Source organism: Urocitellus parryii, chromosome 4 (assembly GCF_045843805.1).
Source record: "Urocitellus parryii isolate mUroPar1 chromosome 4, mUroPar1.hap1, whole genome shotgun sequence".
Lineage (NCBI taxonomy): Eukaryota > Metazoa > Chordata > Mammalia > Rodentia > Sciuridae > Urocitellus > Urocitellus parryii.
In genome coordinates, this window is record NC_135534.1 from 184718298 (window position 1) to 184739892 (window position 21595).

The following is a 21595-nucleotide window of genomic DNA, read 5'->3' on the forward strand; positions in this document are numbered from 1 at the left end:
AATGCTTACTGAGTGAATTTAAGCTCAAGTGAGTTCATAGAAGAATTGTGGGCAATGAGTATAGAAAATCCATTAGGAGTTCTCTTGGTAAAAGAGTAAGAAAAATGGTGGGAAAGAGACACCAAGAGGTTTTTGTCTTAATTATTTTTTTTAAGATAGGAGAAACAATGTCATGTTGTATGCTGATGGAAATGATCCAACAGAGAAAGAAAAATTGCTAAAACAATTTCTTTGGCCAGGCGAGAGGGATAAGATATGTAAATGGAGAGTTTGGCCTTTAATAGGAATGTAGGCAGCTCATCTGTCAGGAGAGGAGGAAAGGTAGACTGTAGGGTTATAATTTGATTAGGTAGTTGAGATGTGGTAGGAACTCTTGAAGGTTCTTCTCTAATTTCTTCCCTCCCCCATATCCCGGGAAATAGAAAAGCAATGCCATAAGTTGAAGGATAGATAGGGAGGGGTGTTGGAAAGAGAAAAAAGCAGAAAAAGTCATCTAGGAGAATGAGAGTTAATACACAAGGGAAATGTAGGATGATTGCTGGGCAGAATTAAGATCCTATTTGAAGCTAGTAGTCATGAATCTAAAGTGACACCAGTGAGCAGCCATGTTTAGCTGCACAGTTGCATGTGTACAAAAAGTAGAGAGTGGATTTTTGCTAAGCATATAAAATGAAGTAAAATAGAGGCAGATTGTGAGTATACAAATAGGGAATGATATAAAATGTGAATGTTTGTGCTGGTATTTTTCATAGTAGCCAAATTATCTAAATGTTCATCAAACAATGAATACAATAGAATATTACTCAGCTACGGGGGGAAAATAATTAAATACTGATGCATGCTATAGCATAGATGAACTGTTACATTATGCAAATTGAAAAAAGTCAGATGCAAAAAGCCACATATTATAACTGCATTTTAATGAAATGTTCACTTGAGACAAATCCACAGAGAAAAATGTATAAACATTATAGTTAGAGCTGAGTGGAGGAAGGTTGGGGAGCAATATCTAATACGTTTTATTTGGGGCATAATGAAAATATTGTATATAGTGGTGATAGTTTCAGAACTCTGTAAATATACTAAAAATTACTGAATTCTACACTTTAAAAAGGTGGCTTTTATGGTAATGTGATCTATTTCTCATTGAGAGTGAACTAGTAGACTATCCCAAATGCCACAAGTTAAACAGCTCAGAAAATCAGTCTTGCCTACTAATATAAGACTGTGGTGAGCAACAAATGACTATATTGCAGAGTTCACAGTCTTTTTTCAGTACTAAAGATTACAAAGATGTGTCTTTGTTGCTTTTTCTCAAACATCTACATGTATTAAAATGTTATTGCCTAAATTGCAGAGCTTGTTAGGAGAGACTCTTGCTATACCTTAATTTCTCATTATATCTCAGTATATTTCTTAGTAATTCCTCATCCCTCTCTCCAATTAATAGACTCTTATTAATCCAGTGGGTCCCAAATTGTCAATTCCTTATAGGATGATGGGATATAATGAATTAAGCATTTACTACTTACCAATCCCTGTGCTAGGTAGTGGTGGTACAGAAATGGCATAGATTTATATTCTGCCCTTGAGTGTGTGATTAGTGGGAAGGTGAGTTTCCATTTTTTTTTTAACTCACATTTTTCTTCAGCATCCTACCATTTTTAGCTTGTAGGTAAACAACATATTAAAGGTATAAAAACCTTCTCGGATCTTCTTTGAGCTTAAAACATTCTTCTTCTTGTGTATTCCATCAAATGTTCACTTTCCTGTTCCTTTGAAAGTATTTTGGAGCTTATCAGAGGTCTGATTCTCTGGACCTAAAATTTTTAAAAATATTTTTAAAAAATAACTCAGCATTTTAAATAATGATGTGTCTTAGAAAAAGTATGGATACCGAAGCTATCTGTAAACCAAAAATAAAAATGTTTGCTTTGTAGAATCATTGTGAGAGATAGGAAAAAGTATATAGTTTATATATAGATGTATCAAATATAGTACCTGACATTTAGGAGCTGCTCGATAAATTTACTTACTCTTTGCCAGGACCTACAAATACTAATTCATTATATGGAGATAAGCTGAGGTTAGGAATATGTAGCTAACTTGACCAACTCTAATTCCAGAGAGATAGCAGAGAATTTGTTGTTTATTTGTTGACATTGATTAGTTTAGAGATTTGGGCAACATATACTTAGTTAATTACTGTATTCTGTTGATGTTTTATATCTTAGGTAGCTGTATTATAAAATAATAGCATTCTTAGCTTCTGACTACATGAAAATAAGTATTTGGGTGATGCCTTCTAATGACTATGAGCTAATATGTAGTTTGACTCTTATACTCACCCTAAATGTAATGTTGCATGCTGGACTTTGAATTTATTTCAGTATTCTTTTGTTATCCTCCTAGAATGGAATTGGTTTGTCAAAATCCAAAGGAAGCAGAATCGGATTTGATAGCACACAATGGGTATGTACAATAAAATTCCTCACTTACAATGTACATTTAGTTCATTTGTTTGTGTACTCAATTTTAAGTATTTGATGAATACAATGACTACCTTGGGGATGGAGGAGGTAGTGGCCAGGAAGGAGTGAGCCCTATACCAAGTACTTAGAGTATTATTTAGTCCTTATACACACCTTAACCAAGTCAATATATACTATTATTCTTGATTTACCTTAGAGAGATTCAAGTTAGTTGGCTAATAAGTGATTGAGTCTAGATTCTAACTGCCTGCCTCTAGAACTCTTTCATTGAGCTGTGCTGCTTCCCCGAATGAATTAATATATTTCAGAACTTAACTATGAATAATGAAAAATTAGTGATCAGGAATAAAAATTTATTCAGCATGTTTCCTTTATGAAATAAGTGAAACTAGTCTTACATATTTCCAGATCCTGCACATTTATAAAGTTTATTTTCTTACCTTCTATTCTAACTAAACTTAGAATGAAAAACAATGTTGGATAACTAATAAAAATCACAGTTCTCTTGTTTGTATACATTGTGGAAAATGACCAGATATATCTTGTGGAGACAGTTTATAACCACAGATGTGGAAGGCTTTAGATTAGAATTTTCAAGTAACCAAGTTTTATTTTAAGTCATTGCTGATACCAACTAGAATTACTGTTTTAAAAGTGAAGTCTGGGACATCCTACTAGCAGATGTCTTAGTTATCTAGTCTAGAAATATAAATGTGAACTTTAAATTTATTAAAGATAGCAAATGTTTTGCTTTGTGTATTTAGGATCATCTTAGGGAAAAGGGAATCATGATGTTCTTAGTATTTATATTATCAAGTCTCAATTATAAAGATTCTCAATTAAGTAAAAAGGGATACTTTGCACATTTCTTTCTAGCACTTCTCTACCTTCATCCCACTCTTAAGAAACACAGATATATACTACATACATACATACATACATACAGCTGGAATATGCCTGTGGTCTGAAGGCAATGGAATGGTCTATCATAAATGTTAACATTCTGTGATGTGATGATATAGTAATAAAAATTTTCCAAGTTTGCTGTTATTGAAAGTCTTCATATGTACACTGAAAGAACATGTTTAGGAAAAATTTAAAGCTATAATGGCTTCAGTGGGATAGAAGATTTTACTTTGTATTGATTGACAACTCTCTAACAATATCCTCATACCTTTTAATGGAGTAAGTTATGGTGACCCCATCCTTTTAGTTGGAGAATGATCCATGAGTTGGGAAGAATAGCAGATTTTTTTAAAGGTTTACTTTCAAGGTAGGTGAGCAAAAAATTAAAGAGCAGCTTACCACATTAAGGGAATTTTCTTTGTATTGTAACTTAATTACATTTCAGGGTACTAAAAAAATTGTGAATGTGGTCACTGAATTATTACAATATTTGCAAAATCACAGGAAAGGGAAAAGTATTAAAATGCCTTTGTCCTATTTTTTTGGAAGAAATAAAAAGTGAAAACTGACTAATACTGTGATATTGAGTCCTGATAAAATTCTAGAATGAATTATTAAGCAGATGACCTGACAGGCTTAGGAAAGAAAAAGTGATAATTAGGAATCCGGCTTTTGCTAAGAACAAGTTGTGTGCTGAAAATATAGCTCAGTAGTAGAGAGAGCTTGCCTAAGAACAAATCCCATCAAGTTCTTGTAGATTCTACAAGATTTTAATACACAGGCAGATGAATATGCTATTGTGGTCTCAGCACATCCTATTTTCAACAAGACATTTTTCATTCTTAAAGTGAATTATCGAGGAGTAGGTAGGTGATGATAGTCATGTTGATTTAGGATTAATTGGATTAAAAATCAATTGGACACCTATTTCTAAGGAGCAATGATGATTGCAGTATTAATGATTTGGAAGGTATATTTTTAAAAGATAAGTTATACATTCTCCCCTTGACCCTGTCCTGATCTATATTTATGTTAATAATTATAATGATGCCATAAATAAATTCATCAAATTTTTTAATACTAACCTGAGATTCATTTAACATGTAAGTACTTTATATGTACTAGTTTCTATCATCTCATTGTGTTTCTCCAAAAATCATTTCTCTTTCATTTTTTGTATCTAAAGCACAGAAAAGCATTAACCCTAAGAGAAAAAAAAATCAATAGACTATCAAAATTTAGAACTTCTACTTATGCCACAGAATAGAAAATATTTGTAAAACTTGCAGCTGACAAAAGAGTGATATCAAAGATTTATAAAGAATTCCTACAACTCAGTAATAGATTTTTTGTTTTGTTCATAGCCTTTTTCAAATTGAGGAAGCATCTTATTCCTTTTTTTGATGAGAGTTTTTAATCACAAATAGGGATTGAAATTTGTCCAATGCTTTTTAAAAAAAATTTTGTAGTTGTAGATGGACAGAATACCTTTATTTTTTATGTGGTGCTAAGGCAAGTGCTCTGCTACTGCACCACATGCCCAGCCCCACTCAAATGCTTTTTATGTATTGAAATTACCACAGGTTTTTCCCCTTTGTTCTGTTGATATGCAGAATTTTTTTGATTGACTTTCCAATATTAAATTAATCTCTGATTCCTGTGATGAACATTGGTTTTGATATTTATTTTCTGCTTTTTAATTACTAGAATTGAGTTTCTCATATTTTGTTAAATATCTTTGCATCTGTATTCATGAGTAATCGTGGTCTGTAATTTTCTTTCTTTCTTATTTTTGTTTTGTCTGTTAGGTTTTGCTATTAGTATTATACTGGCCTCAGAAATCAGAAAATATTTCCTCTAGCTTAGTTTTTTGGAAATGTTTTGATAAAACTCACCAGTGAACCATCTAAGTCTAGAGTTTTTCTGTATTTTGAGGGCAGCTTTTTTTTTTAAAAAAAAAAAAACATATTTGGTTTTTTTAATAGGCATTCAGATTTCTTGTCATCTTGTGGTAGTTTTAAAATATCTTTTTTTTTAATGTCTATTTCACTTAAGTTATTTTTGGCATACAGTTGTTTATTCTGACTTTTTACTTAGATGTCTCTCCCAACAAGAGAAAACAAACCTCTCTGAGGCAGAGATGATTATATTCTTGACATTTGTATAATACTCTACACAAAAAACAAATGATGAAACTGATTCCTAGCTTTATCTCATTTTTTCTATTTTTAAAATTCTTGATATACTTGTATATTTGTTATCTTGTATGTATTTTTAGGAGTTCCTTCTGATATTGTAAAGAAGAGTTTATTTTTAATTCCATGAAACATCTTTTTTATGTGCATACATCCCTTTAAATTTAGTATTCTTTTCATTGAAATAGGATCTTAAACAACGATGTATACTAGTATTCTCTTTGCTACTCTTAGATATTATTTACTCCTAAGTGTGATTTAATTTGTTTTCATTCTGATTTTGAAATTCTATTTTTTCAGTAGAGGTCCCTACTTACTTCCCAGCAGTATTATATTTTAAAATATTGCCATGCTATTAGAAAATTCACTATATTGCAAGATGATCAAGTAAGCAATATATTTTGGTCTAAATCTTTTGTTTAGAAATATTGTTAAGCAGCATTACAAATATAAAGAAAAGTGACACACACAATAGATTTTTTGGTTTTGAAAGGCTGACATTACTGATCTATAAAAACGGACAGTCCTGATATTTCCTCACTCAGTTTTGCTTGGAAATTTTAGCTAATACCAAGAGAATAATTTCTAAGCTCCAAATTTTTATATATACTACTTATTCTATGAAGATTTTTTTATGTTAATTGATAACTTATTGTTCTGTACTCTTATAGTATGTGGTATACATTTTTATTATAGCATGTTTTACCTTGTATTGTAACTATTTGTTCATCATTCCTGGAAGAGTGTATTGCTTGAGGCCAAGAACCATATGTGTTTATTTATTTGTTTTTAATGTAAGTGCTAAGCATGGTATCTGTTGGATAAACACCCTATATATTCTTATAAGATCAGTGAATACAAATTTAATACAATAAGTTGTTTTATTGATTGGTATTAAGGGTATTCTTTTCCTCTCAAACAGCGTGCAGTTAAAAAATTTATTATGCTAACATCCAGCCAAAATGTACCAGTGTTCCTTATTGATCCTTTGATTCTGGAACTGATTAGTAAAAACTTTGAACAAATCAAAAATACTTCTCATGGCTCCACTTCAGAATGCAAGTTTTTCTGTGTTCCAAGAGAATTTACTGCATTTGCACTACAGTATCACCTGTGGAAGAATGAAGTAAGTTGATTGCTTTTAGATAATATAATATTTGTCTTTCAAAATAGTATGGAATTACACAAGTTTAAAATGTAAAACACCTAAAATCATTCTTAAAACTTTGTTTGTATAAATTATATGAGGATCTGGGCACAGTGGCGCACACCTATAATCTCAGCAACTCGGAAGGCTGGGGCAGGAAGCTTAAGACCAATCTAGGCAATTTACTGAGACCATGTCTCAAAATAAAAAATAAAAAGTACTGCGATATAGTTTAGTGTTAAAGCACACCCTGGGCTTAATCCCCAGTACCAAAAATATGATAAATTGCATCAGGAATATTTGCAGCTATGAGTAACAGAATATTAATAATGGCTAATGCATGTAGTGCATTTATTTTTCTTGAATAACAAGAGGTAAAAGGCTGGTGGCTGTAGTTAGTTCCACTGCCTACTGATGTCAGGGCTAAGTGTGTTTCTTCCTTTCCCTCATCATTACAAGATTGGTCTCACAGTTTCAGCTACCGTGTCCATGTTCAAAACAGATGAGAAGAAGGAATGGTAACACCAATTTTTGAAGAAAAAATATTTTGAAGAAGCTTATGATAAACTACTTTTTATATCTCATTGTCCAGAACTGTAATCACATGTCACCTAATGGTGAGAGAGGCCTAAAATGCAGGTATTTAATATCTCCATTAGTGTAGGGCAAGTAGGAAGAGATTTAGTGATGAATTTTTAGTACATATTATATAAGGTGGACAAGACTATATTCTTTCCGTTTTGTAAGTGTGCAGTACTTGTTTGATACTCAAGTGAAATACTTTTTTAAATGTGCCCAAAACTATGAATTTAATCTGCTTTATGGTTAACAAAGTTAAAGTCAGATGGGAGTCAGCAAAAAAAAAAAAGGAAGTGTCTCAAAATTTTGCTTACTTCTTAACATAGTTTGGATATGGTTTGTAAGTGTTTTCCAGAGATTCATGTTTTGAAAGCTTGATCTCCAGAGTATTGATTAGGAGGTGGGGAACTTTTGAGTGGGTAGGCCTAATTGGGGGTGATTGAGTATCTTGCCCCCAGAAGGGATTAGGTAGTTCTCGCGAGACCCAAAATCAGTTTTTACGAGAGCGTTGTAATAAAAAGGGCAAGCCTGGCCCTACCCAGCTTTCTGTCTTTCTGTTTTAAAATATTTTCTCTTCTTCACACACACACTTTTGTCTTTTACCATGGGGTCTTTGTCAGAACCAGAGCTATGCTGTTTTGACTTCCAGCTCCCATAGTTATAAGTTAAATAAAAACTTCTTTCCTCTGTAAAGTCAGCCTGCATCGGGCATTTTATTATGGTAATGCAAAATAGACTGATATAACTTCTAAGTTCCAGATTTCTTTATTTTTCATTCCTAGGAATTATGCAAATAAGAAAATGAGCATCAGATTAAATGAACATAACTAGCCACAATGGGATGTTTTAGTTGTTTTGACCCCTAGTAGGCAGGGCTTACTTTCCAGAGTGATAGGGATATCTGGGAAAACACTATAAGCTGCACAGACCCTTGATTATCTCAAACTCTTGCACAGAGCAGCATCAGGAGAATGAACTGTGTTTTCTGGCCCCTGGTTCTTTCCAGGCAATGATGTAAGTGTTAAACAGATAAATACATCATTTTTGTTTGTTTATTTTTTCTTATTTTATATTTTGAAAGTGTTTAAACTTATGGAAAAGTTAAAAAGTGATATTTTAAATTCAGTTTTTATTTTTAAGCAAAATAATGCTAGTACTAATTTAAAAAGTCAAATAGTAGTGGAGGTGTAGTGGTGCGTGCCTGTAATAACAGTGACTCGAGAGGCTGAGACAGATGGATTCCAAGTTCAAGGACAGCCTGTCTGAAAATAAAAAATAAAAAGGGCACTCATTGGTAGTGTGCCCCTGGGTTCAATCCTCAGTACTAAAAAAAGAAAGAAAAAATCACTTAATACAAAGCTCTTGATTAAAAAAAAAAAAAAGGAACTTCTCTTATTCCTACTCTTAGAGCCAACCACTTTGACTTTTTCTCCCCTGTTTATCTTCTCATTTATAAATGTTTACATTTATCTTATTAATATTTCATTTAGATGATGAGTTATAGAGTTAGAAGAGTTTAGCTCTTGAATTTACTCTTTCATATATATATATGCATGCATGCATGCCTTTGCTCATCATCCTAAAATGACTGTATCTTGTAGTTAAATGAATGGTTAATATTTACCTTATTATGAATGTGTGGATATTCACATGGAAGTTATCTAGTTCACTCTGGTGATTTTCCTTTATTCATATAAATTTCTTATTCTCCTCTTTTTTGTTTGCTAGTTTTTTGTAATCTATCAATAATCCATCTGTGAACTTTGCAGCGGAAACATAAAGCTCTCAGTAGGATCTAATGTATCAGATGATCCTCCGTCTCCTTGGAGACATCACCTTGAGCTCTTGGTCTTTTTACTATAATGCAGACTGGTCTTCAGTGCTGGTTTTCTTCATAGCATTCAGTAATGTTTTCTTCATAGCATTCCAGAAAATCTTTTCATCTTTCCTGTGTTAAAAACTTCTGTTCTTTAGATTTTGTGTCTTCTTGTTGACTTCATCACTCTAAGGAAGCATATTTAATCTCCTGAGAAAGGTTGAAACCTTACATATCTGAAAGTGTTTCTATTCTGCTTTTATATTTGATTTCTAATTTAGTTTATTTATCATTTGGCTTTTACTGCGTAACAAACCTCTCCAAAGCTTACTGTCTAAAAACAACCTTTTATTTAATTCAGAATACTGTGACGCAGCAATTTGGGTGGGATTCAGCTGGACGATTATAGTCTCATCTAAGCTCACTCATGTAACTGCTTCAGGATAGCTGGCTGTCAGATGGGGCAGTGGAGGTGCCAGAACAATGTGTCTTTCATGAACCAGACTAGTTCAGGCTTATTCACAAAGCAGTAGAGAGAAAGAGGAAAAAAAAAAAAAAAAAAAGACAAAGCAGTAGGAAAGCAAAAGCATGCAAGGTCTCTTGACATTGTTTAAACATTGGGATTTCTCATTCATGAACATTAACTATATATCCTTTAGTTCCCCTTTCATTCTCTTTAATAGAATATTATAATTTTCTTAGAGATTTTGCTCATTTTTGGATAATTTATTTTTCGCTACCTTGTAGTTTTTAATTGGGGATCGGGGATACAGGTAAGATATTTTTCTGTTTCTTTTTCCAGTTCATTGTTATAGGTATATGAGACTGCTGTTGACTTTTGTATTTTGTTTCCAGATCTTGTTTTCTAGCTACTGTACTGAACTCTGTAGGTACACTTCAGTGGTTTACTCATTTTCTTTCTTTCTTTCCATAAAGACTGATCAGATGAGTATATTGTTTACAAAAAAAGACAACTTGGTCTTTTTCTTTTAAACTTATTTAGGTAGGATCTCTAGCAATTGTATTGAAAACATGTTCTTTCTGAACTTTTTTTATATGGATGATGGACTTGCAGAATTGATCTTCCAATTTTCTTATCTTTGCTTGTGATTTTCTCCCTTTTTCCAGCTGTTCTATTTTTTAACAAAATCTTTAATTGTGCCATTGATTTTTGTCATATTTTTATTTGTTCTTTTTAGATATACATGACAGAGTATATTTTGACATATTTTACACACATGGAATATAACTTCTCATTCTTGTGCTTGTACATGATGTGAAGTTACATTGGTTGTGTATTCATGTATGCACATAAGAAAGTTATGACCAGTTCATTCTACTGTCTTTCCTTTGCCTGTCCCCTCTCCCTTCTCTTCATTCCCCTTTGTCTAACCTAGTGAACTTCTATTCCCCCTCGCTTATTGTGTGTTAGATCCACGAGTGAACATTTGGCCTTTGGTTTTTTGATATTGGTTTATTTCACTTAACAGGATAGCCTTCAGTTCCATCTGTTTACAGAAAAATGACATAATTTTTCATTCTTCTTTATGGCTGAGTAATATCTCATTGTGCATATATACCACATTTTATTTATCCATTCTTCTATTGAAGAGTACCTAGTTTGGCGCCATAGCTTAGCTATTGTGAATTGAGCTAATATAAATATTGATGTGGCTGTGATACTTTAGTCTGCTAATTTTAAGCCCTTTGGGTATATGCTGAGGAATGGGATAGCAGGGTCAAATGGTGGTTCCATTCCAAGTTTTCTGAGTAATCGCCATACTGCTTTCCAGAGTGGTTGCACCAATTTTCAGTCCCACTAGCAATGTATGAGTGTACCTTTTTCCCTACATCCTTGCCAACATTTATTGTTACTTGTATTCTTGATAATTACCATTCTGACTGGAGTGAGATGAAATCTCAGTATAGTTTTAATTTACATTTCTCTAATTGTTAGTGGTGTTGAACATTTTTTATATAATTTTTGTATTTTGTCATATTTTTGTTTGAAATTTGCATATTTTCTAAAAGCTTCCTATGCTCTGTTCCTTATTGTATTATTCTGTTTTTGCTTCAGGGATACAGTTTAATCTTTAAAATGCCCTGTACATTTTAAAGGTTTACTTCTTCTAAAGTGTTTTTTTGATCTTTACTGCATTTTGTTTTGCCAAATCCCTTCTTTGTTTTCTGATATTTTTATCTTATTTTGTTCGTGTTTTTTATGATATAGATTTTATATAATTGTTGATCTTTGTTCATATTTAAGAATAAGAAACTTTAATTATATTGGATTTTTTTTTAATGGTCAGGTCTCATTAACTGTTTGACTACACTATAGAGCATGCTTGTTTTTTCATTGGAGAAACTCCTAAATGTCAGGTTTTGTAGGTCATTTCTATTGGGCTATTTGATTCTTCTCATGAAGAAGCCTTACAAGGCTTAGAAGCCAGTACAGAGTATTCTATATTTATTTTCCCAAAACAAAATTTGTAGAAATTACAAGCTTCCAATACACATAATCTCCCAAATCAATCTAATGCCTTAACTATAATATAATATAAAAATTAAAAGAACTAGTGTATGTTTTATTGTGTAAATACTCAACCATGACTACATTGGAAAACATAATAAAACAATTCAGATGCTTGTATTTATAAGTAGGGTCACAGACTACACAAATTCTTACTTTTAATGTTGTTAGTAGTCTCATTTTACAAAGCAGTGAACAAATTTCCAACAACAAAAAATAAAATTGTATCTTCACTAGTATGGCTATTGTATTGTTGAGAAATAAGGGTTCAGATAATTGTAAACATGTTTTTCACTCTGTGATCATCTTATAGGATATTTGAAATTATATAGGACAAAGGATAGATTTTCATATTTTAGATTATAGAATGTCTAGTCATTCTGGTGTAGACTTCTAAATGACAATTTTCCATTATGATAAACCATGAATATGCCCACAAATTTCAAAAATATCTGATACCTTCAGAACTACTGCTTTGGAAGAAAATAAATCTTCTCCAGCTGGCAAAACTGATAAGATTAGAGTCAGTGGAAGAAGCAAAAGGTCAGCTATGCAGAATATAAGCATACTTGTTCCAAGTTTATCCTTCTTTTATGTAGATGACATACAAACCCCTTGGATAGTCCTCCCTAAAACTTCCCCCAAAGTGGACCTAACTGTGGACTTCATTTTGCATGTGATTGTTTTCTTTACTAATATCATTACCAAGTGAACAAACAGCTTCCAAGGCAAATGGAAGTTTTGTGTTGAACAGTCTTGACTGAGGCCTTTACTCTGCTTGGTCAAAGTGATTACTTTATTCTTGACTTTTCTTTCTCATTGTTATAAAAAGGCAACCCTTATAGTTCTGCCTAGTTTGTCAGTCTTCCTCTCTTCCCTCAATCGTGGTCAGATTTCTGTTAAAATCTAGCTGACCTATTTAATTTTTCCTGAATTTACCAACTCATAATGCTTTTCTTTCATTCTATACCATAGTGCTTTTCTTTGAATTGGCAATACTCACCCTCAGTCAGTATTTTCCAATTTTTAGGTGTACTGAGAAAGAAAAGGAGTTCTGTAGTTGATAATTATAATTAATAAAGGAAAATCAGGTGAAATTGCATCTTGGGGTTCTTTTCTTTCATACATGGAGATGTAAGAAGAATATAGAAGATTCTTTGGAATATTGTGAGGCCAGTCCTGGAAGTGATGTATGATACTTGTGTCTACATTCTTTTGACCAGAATACAAGTTAGCTCTATATAGATAAATGGCAGGACACTTCTTCTTGTTACTAGTTAATATTCTGTACCAAACTTATCATCTTCTCTCAATTAACAATATAAACAACAATAAAATATCTTTTGACTACTTTCTGGATTCTAGGCACTGTTGATTCATGTATTAGAGGAAATTGAGTCTGTTAATGGTGTTTAATCATTGAAAGAAACAATTAAATGACATTACAATAAATAGTACAATACAGATTTATTTAATGAGAGCATAGATGAAGGTAGAACAAATTCAAATGACAACATTGAAAAACCCAAAGAATGTACTCATGAAAAATATTTCTGAATGCTGTGGTCAGTAAGACAAGCTTTAGGACACAGACCATCATCACATACCTTAATATCTGGTATTAATTACTTCTTCAAGCTTTATTTTTCTTGCATAATAGACTATGTATAATACTATCTTCCTTGCTGATCTCACATGGTTTCTGTAGATATCAAATGAGATGATGAATTGAACAAACTTTGTACACATTATATAAACCAGAGAGGTAATGTTATAATTGAAAGGAATTTGGATTTTTTTGGATAAGACCTTGGTGCTTTTAGTAGCTTTGAGCCTTATTAGTTATGTTTCTTTAGACAGGAAAACTGCTGTGAGTCTATCAATTATGTATTGCAACTTAATGAGACCCCTGTCTCTAAATTAGAAAAAATATTTAAAAAGGGGATGTGGCTCAGTGATTTAGCACCCCTTAGTTCAATCCTTGGTACCAAAAAAAAAAAAAAATACTCTAAAGATGTTGAAAAACGTACAGAATGTTTCAGTCTGTTTTCTAAAGATTTGCATTAGGTTGGTTTTATTGTAACATTTTAAACTGTTAAGATATAAGAATTGCAAGTTTAATTTTATGCTGTCCTAATATTAATATTAACTAACCATAGAACACTAAAATGAGCATTCTCATTCCAAAGAAGAAATACGTATTAATTTTCATAGAGTTCTTATATATAACTTCTATACTACATATTTTCTTTTTTATTCCACTCTGTTCAACCCCCTCATTTCTAAATCTTCTGGCAGTGAGTAGATTAGCACAAAAATGACTTAACTCAGTGTAATAGTCATTAGTGCTACTAATATTTTGTTTTAAATATTCAAGTTTGATGTTTATTCAATTCCAATAGGAAGGCTGGTTTCGGATAGCTGAAAATATGGGATTTCAATGCTTAAAGATTGAAAGCAAAGATCCTCGGCTAGATGGGATAGACTCACTTTCTGGAACTGAAATCCCCCTGCACTATATCTGCAGATTGGCCACTCATGCCATCCATTTGGTGGTCTTTCATGAAAGAAGTGGCAACTACCTCTGGCATGGCCATCTACGACTCAAAGGACACATTGACAAGAAATTTGTTCCTTTTCGAAAGTTACAGTTTGGTCGTTATCCTGGTGCTTTTGACAGGTAAGTTTAGAGCCAAAGCCAATAAATGTTGTCCATAGGTAGGTTCTTATACTTTTTTTTTTTTTACATTTTATAATGGGAGGGGGGATAGTAGAGGATAGGAAGGGCAGCAGAATCCAACATACACTAGTATGGCAGTATGTAAAAACGTGGATGTGTAACCAATGTGATTCTGCAATCTGTATATGGGGTAAAAATGGGAATTCATAATCTACTTGAATCAAATGTATGAAATATGATATGTCAAGAGCTTTGTAATATTTTGAACAAATAATAATAATAATAATAATAAAAGACCCTGTCTCTAAATAAAATACAAAATAGCACTGGGGATGTGCCTCAGTGGCCAAATACCCTGAGTTCAATCGTTGGTACCCAATAAATAAATAAATACATAAAAAGATATTGTGTCCATTCACAACTAAAGAAAATTTTAAAAAAAGAATACTACACATACTTAGTATTAAGAATAAGGAATAAATAATGGAAAAAAAAGATAAGTTTTACTTCTAGGGAGAATGGAGGGAATATATAGAAAACTGGATACATAGAAAACTGAAAGGAAGCTAACAAGATTCAATTTCTGTGGTGGAGACATGGGTGTTTGTAATTTATTATTTTGTGCCTTTGTCTTACGCAATTTCTTATATAATTTTATGTGTTTATTAGTGCATTATAGTTGTACATAATGGGGGGTTCATTTTGACATAGTCGTACATGCATGGAATATATAATTTGCTCCATTTCAGTCCCAAATACTTCCTTTGTCCCTCTCCTTCTCCTCCCCCCACTGCCTTTCCTCTACTCTACTGGTCTTCTTTCTATTTATTTTGTTGTTGTTTTTTAAATTTGAGCTTTATAGATATTCAGATATAGATATAGATATACAAAGGTCAAATATGTTGTGGCATATTCATATATGTACATAGCATAATTTTGTCATTTCATTCTATTGGTCAACTCTGTATAGAAATATGTCCTTTGTTATCTTAGTAATAGAAATGTTTCTTAATGAGAAACAGTTATTTGAAGGGATCCATGCAAAATTTGATAATTATATTAGCAATTACTGAATTTAAAAAATCTTGAAATTAGATGATGAACTTGAAGTTTCTGACCTAGAGTTATACTTTTCTTCCCATTTTGAAGTCACTAATAGTGATCTTACGGTTTGTATTAAATATCATAATCTTATATTTAGGTAGCAATAAATATTTATCATTTGCCTTAAAGTTGGACATCCTTGTAAGAATTTTCAAATTGTAATCCTTTCTTGGAAACTTCCAGAGAGACCATGCTTATCTGTTACACTTGAAAAATATTTTTTTGCCCTCTTATTAGTATCTAAAATCACATATTTGAGAAATGACTGAAAAAATTATCCAAAACTGAAGCTGTCTATACTTTTTTTTTTACATACCTTTAATTTTTATTTATTTATTTATTTTTATGTGGTGCTGAGGATCAAACCCAGGGCCTCACACATGTGAGGCGAGTGCTCTACCGCTGAGCCACAACCCCAGCCCCTTTCTACGCTTTTTGTGTAGGTAAAGTCAAACCTTTCCTAAACCAAACCAAGTTTTTAGCAGTAAAATGACCAATAACATTATAGAGGGTAGTGAAAAATAATTTGTTGTTAATATTGGCTCCTCTTATTATTTTAATCATAATTGTAGGGTTCTCTGGCCAATTCTATGCATATTTTTTTCATTATGTATTTCAAATAAGTTTCTTTAGGAAAACATCTTTTAGTTTGTTTTGTAAAGTCTCGTGAGTTTATTTCAAAGTTTCATTAATAATTTAGTATTGTCAGTCAACAAATACTTATTAAATATGTTTGCTAATAGATAAAAGCCATCACTATTTGTAAGATTTTATATAAAGAGGAATGGAAAACTCAAGGAATATTTTTAGAATGGGGGGGTCTAAAATATACATGGCTGATTCCCACATAGCATTTTGCCTGTTAATGAGTTCTAGACTATTTTAATTATTCAAAAGAACATTTATTTCTTTAGAAGTAAATCAGTAGTTTAAAACTAAATCATTTACCTTTCTTTTTTGTCTAAAATACTGAAGTATGTATGAACAAGTATAAAAATATTTTAAAATATATGAGCCAAATACTTAAAACTCAGTTGCTGTTTGATGTCAGATTTTCAAAGTCATATTAAAGTTACTAATTGGTACCTGAGAAAGAAAACACACTTCGTAAGCACAAACAATGAAGATGGGAACAAACCTCACAGACCAGCACTGTCTTTTATTCTCGGATAGGCTTACTTTCTGGATAGAAAATGGTCACCTGTTACAGAAGGGGTCTGTGTTTACAATGAGGGTGGCTTAATCATTGGAGAATGAAGCAGAATGTGTTGGTTTGAGCAGTCAGGATAAAAGTTGTAAAAAATTCAAAACTTATTGTTACTGGGAAGGGATGAAAGCTCAGAGCCCAGCATTCATTGCTTATCTTCTTCCTCTAGGATCCATTGTTACCCAGAGCTTTATTGTTTTCTTTTTTTCTTCTAGGACTCTTTGGCAATGGGAAAGGGTGAAAGTTCAGGGACTAGCACTCAGTCCCTTCAGGACTCAATGTTGTTAGGAAGGATTAATGTTTGCCTTATTTTCTCTCCCTCCTCCCTAGTCACATTGTCTTTGGGGTTGTCATTTTCCATATTCTTCACACTTGATATTTAGCTATTTTGCTAATGTTTAATATTTTAAAGAGACTGCCAGTGTTCTGAATTATTTCCTTATAATCTTAACTTTTGTTTTCAGGCCAGAATTACAGCAAGTTACTATTGATGGACTAGAAGTTCGTATTCCAAAAGATCCAGTGCACTTTCTGGAAGAAATACCACACTCTAGGTTTATAGAGTGCAGGTATAAAGAAGCTCGAGCATTCTTGCAGGTTAGAGACAACCAAATATTATACTTTTAAATTAAAGGAAATATGCTTATTTTTAATATTTTAGGGGGAAATGAAAGGACTTATGGACAATAGGTGAAATATAAGTTAATACTTATTTTTTTTTTAATAGACTTTGATGGGTTTACCATTGGTCTCTGCCTTTAGTTGCAATAGCTTATAAACTTGATAGAAGATGGTAGATTATCTTTCTGAAGCAATCCAGGGAGAATGAGGTTACTCTAGAAGATGGACCACATAGATTTAGAAAATATTTTTCTGAAAAAAAATTTTCAGAGTTTTTCCACTGAATATGAATTTTTGTGTTCATAAAGGGTTTTTGAAAGCAAATGCTACACAAAGACCAATTCTTTTTTAACTTTACTTTATTCTGTTGCTCTAGCTTTCAATGCAGTGAACATTTATTGAAAGCCTGTTTCCTAGGCTTCTGGCCCTGGGGATATAAAATGTGATTTTGAAGGGCAAGAAAGTTCGACTTTAAGAGCTAACATGAAGCCAGAGATAAAGTGAAAACAGACAAAATGACAGTGGGGTTTTGGTACCCTAGTCCTGAAACTTGCCCCTTTATTTTCTGGGGTTCTCTACCAAAACAACAACAACAACAAAAAAAAAAAAAAAAAAAAACCTGCACACACAAGGAGGAACAGAATCATAAAATGAAGTACCAGCTTTATAATTGTTGCTAAGTGCCTAAGACCACAAATACAAGGTTTCTCTGATATGATCTGCTGGCACTAAAGCCTAGGCCTGGCAGCCTGAGTGTGCCTTCCTAGCCCTCTTTCTTTAGAATTGTAACAGCAGGGTTATAAAATTTACTGAGCTTCATGGATAAAAAACTAAAAAAATCATACGTGTGGTTGGGCTTACTCTTGTAGGCAAGGGCTGCCCAGCATAACCTACCACATGGTAACAGGAAGCAGAAGAGAGTTTGGTGCTTAAACATATTCACTCTTCCTGCTTTAAGGAAATTGCTCTGGTTGCCACCTTTGTCATGGCATTTATCACAGTGTTTTGCAAATGTCTATCTTGTCACCGCACTAAATTATGTGTATTTCTTGATGATAATCTTCTTATTCACCTCTGGAGCCCCAGTGTCTATCACAGTATGTGACACAAAGAAAATATGCAAAAATACATGGAGAATTAGTGCTTATCTGAATCAAATGATTTTTTTTGAGACCTAACAAGCATTTGCCCACTCATTTGCCTTTCTCATTTGTGAAAAGACAGCACAAAATGTAAAATGATTCACAATAACTGAAAAAATAATGTGGAGAGTATCATACTTTTTTTTTCTTTTTTTAGTACTACCAGGGATTAAACCCAGGGGAATTAATCACTGAGCCACATACCTAGACCTTTGTATGTTTTATTTTTAGACAGGGTTTTACTAAGTTGCTTATGGTCTAGCTAAGTTGCTGAGGCTGGCTTTGAACTTGTGATTCTCCTGCCTCAGCCTCCTGAGACACTGGTATGATAGGTATGGGATTACAGGTGTGCAATGACAGCTGTTACTTTCTAATTCTATATTTCTTATCCCTGGTTTTGAAATATTAAAGCAAACAATCAGCATTTGAGTAAAGAACATGGATAAAGGATGTTCAAAGTGCAAATCAGCTTATAGCCATATCATTTGGGTATTTAAAGTACCATCCAACAGCAAAACTGTAATGCTGTTTGTAGGTCATATTCATGACACAAACAGATGGAACTTTGTATTCATCCACAATGTTTTTCTATATCATTCACTCACAATGAGGCAGATTTGTGATACCTAATTTGTTTTTTTTTCTCCTGCTTATGTATTGGTATTATTGAATGGTGTTGATAACATTTTTTTTTTTAAAGAGAGAGAGAGAGAGAATTTTAATATTTATTTTTTAGTTTTCGGCAGACACAACATCTTTGTTTGTATGTGGTGCTGAGGATCGAACCTGGGCTGCATGTGTGCCAAGCGGGGGCGTTACCGCTTGAGCCACATCCCCAGCCCACTGATAACATTTTTTTATCCTTATCCTCTTAAATGTTTCCTTCATTATTTCTTATGTTAGAACCATGATTAAAAAATAACAAGGAGAGTATGTTTTGCAATTGAAGTGAACATGTATATATTTGAACACTTGATGGCGCCAAATAGTCTTAAATATAATGCCCAGACAAACTGAATTTATCAAATAAACTTACACTCTAGACTCCTAAATTTTTTTTTTTCAGTTTTCGGCAGACACAACATCTTTATTTTATTTTATGTGGTGCTGAGGATCGAACCCAGTGCCCCGCGCATGCCAGGCGAGCACGTTACCGCTTGAGCCACACCCACAGCCCCTAAATTTTTTTAAATAATGATTTTTAAACAATTTTAGGCTTAGATAAAAGTCGTGAATACAATACAAATAGTATTTTGAGTATGCTGTAGATTAGATGTTCTACCACCTCAAATAAGTTAGCATTTTTTAAAAACAAGAAAAATTAGGAACTTTTTTTTTTTAAGAAAGTGAGAGAGAGAGAGAGAGTGAGTGAGTTCTCGGAGGACACAACATCTTTGTTTGCATGTGGTGCTGAGACTCAAACCCGGGCTGCACGCATGCCAGGCAAGCGCACGCACTACCGCTTGAGCCACATCCCCAGCCCCAAAATTAGGAAATTAATACAGATTATTACCATTTACTCCCATTGAAATCCTGATAATTATCTCATTAATGACCTTTATAATAAAAAGGAACATGTACTAATTTTCCTGTCTCCTTAGTCTCTTTCAGTTTGGGGTTTCTCAGTTCTTTTATTACTCTCATGACCTTGATACTTTTGAAGAATATGGTCCAGATATTTTGTAAAATGTCACTCATTTGAGGGTTTATCGGATTTTTCCTCATGTTTGATTCAGATTAAACATCTTTACAAGGAATACACAGAAGTGTATGCCATCAGGTGCTGCCTGATTTTGATTTGTCCCATTGCTGTTTATGTTCATATCATGAACTTGATTTGTTTTATCTACCAGCCTCACATTAAGTTTCTATTTTTCCCTTATTAACACCCAGTGTGAAGTTACTTTATATTCTTCTTCAGACTTTTTTTTTTTTTTTTTTTTTTCAGTGCTGAGGATTGAACCCAGGGACTTGTGCAAGCTAGGCAAGCAGCCTACCACTGAGCTACATCCCTAGACTTCCTTGTCAAACTTTCATGTGTTTTTATCAGTGTAGACTCAAGGTTTCCTATTTTATTTAATGGATTAGATTATATTCTTAAGATTTTAACCTAACAAGATGTTCTGGGCTTATTATGTAATTTCCCCTCCCCAACCCTGGGATCAACTTTTTCTCTGATTTCTGGTTCTTTAAAGAACCTGTTTTAGTAAATTATTTTGCTACTGTGACTAAAGGACCTGACTAGAACAATTTTAGGGGAGAAAAAGTTTATTTGAGGGCTCATGGTTTCAGAGGTCTTAATCCATAGAAGGCTGGCTCCATTTCTTGGGGCTCAAGGTGAGGCTGAACATCCTGGTGGAAGAGTGTGGCTGAAGGAAGCAGCTCCCATGATGGTGACCATGAAGCAAAGAGAGACTCCACTCAACCATATACAGATAAATATATCCCAAAGTCATGCCCCAATCCCCATCTCCTAGCCACATTTCACCACTTCAGTTACCACTCAGTTAATCCCTTTCAGGATTAAATCACTGATTAGGTTAAGACTTTACAACCAAATCATTCTCCCCAGAACCTTTTTGTATTGTGTTACATGTGAGCTTTTGGGGGACATCTCACATCCAAACCACAATAGAAGCCAGAATCTGGTATCCATTGCTATTTGATTTTCCTACACACAGGCCCTGTCAGTGGACAGGGATATGGTGTGTATCTCTATATTTTATCTTTTTCTACTAAAATCTGAATTTACATCATTATCTCTATTCCAGGTACGTTATAAATTTCAACTGAACAACATAGGGTTCATTTTTGTATTTCTGGCTCCCTTTTTAACTTCCATTGTTCTTAGTATATTTACTTATTTGTTTAGTATTCCCATATATAACCAATCTCTTGACAGACCCCCCTCCCCATGTGGATGTTTTTCTCACCCTGCCATGGACATTGCTGCCCTTGCTGGGCTGCTCCTCCGAGTAGGCACCATTGTCACCCTACTCAGTCTCTGAATTCCTACATCTGGCTGCTCACCTGCAGGGTGGCTCTCCTTAACCCTACTTTGCTCTGACATCCCATGATACTAGGCCATCCCTATGCACAAAAACCTCTATTGCTCTGCCCTCCCTAATGGCTCTTGTATTGAATAGTTCAGGAAGGAAGAAGAGGAAATTTTCTCC

The 21595-nt window shown here is 33.2% G+C and overlaps 1 protein-coding gene across 8 annotated transcripts in view; it reads left to right on the forward strand.

Moving 5' to 3' along the window:
* Positions 1-21595, forward strand: part of Fktn (fukutin) — a 99465-nt gene that overhangs the window by 16599 nt on the left and 61271 nt on the right. For all 8 annotated transcript variants that reach the window (XR_003303105.2, XM_026414572.2, XM_026414596.2 and 5 more), the window contains exons 4-7: positions 2413-2472; positions 6516-6719; positions 14068-14345; positions 17121-17253. Coding sequence is in view for 7 of the 8 variants with exons in the window: in XM_026414572.2 (XP_026270357.1) it covers positions 2413-2472; positions 6516-6719; positions 14068-14345; positions 17121-17253 (675 nt within the window). In the remaining variant the exon portion in view is untranslated. The remainder of the gene's footprint in view (positions 1-2412; positions 2473-6515; positions 6720-14067; positions 14346-17120; positions 17254-21595) is intronic.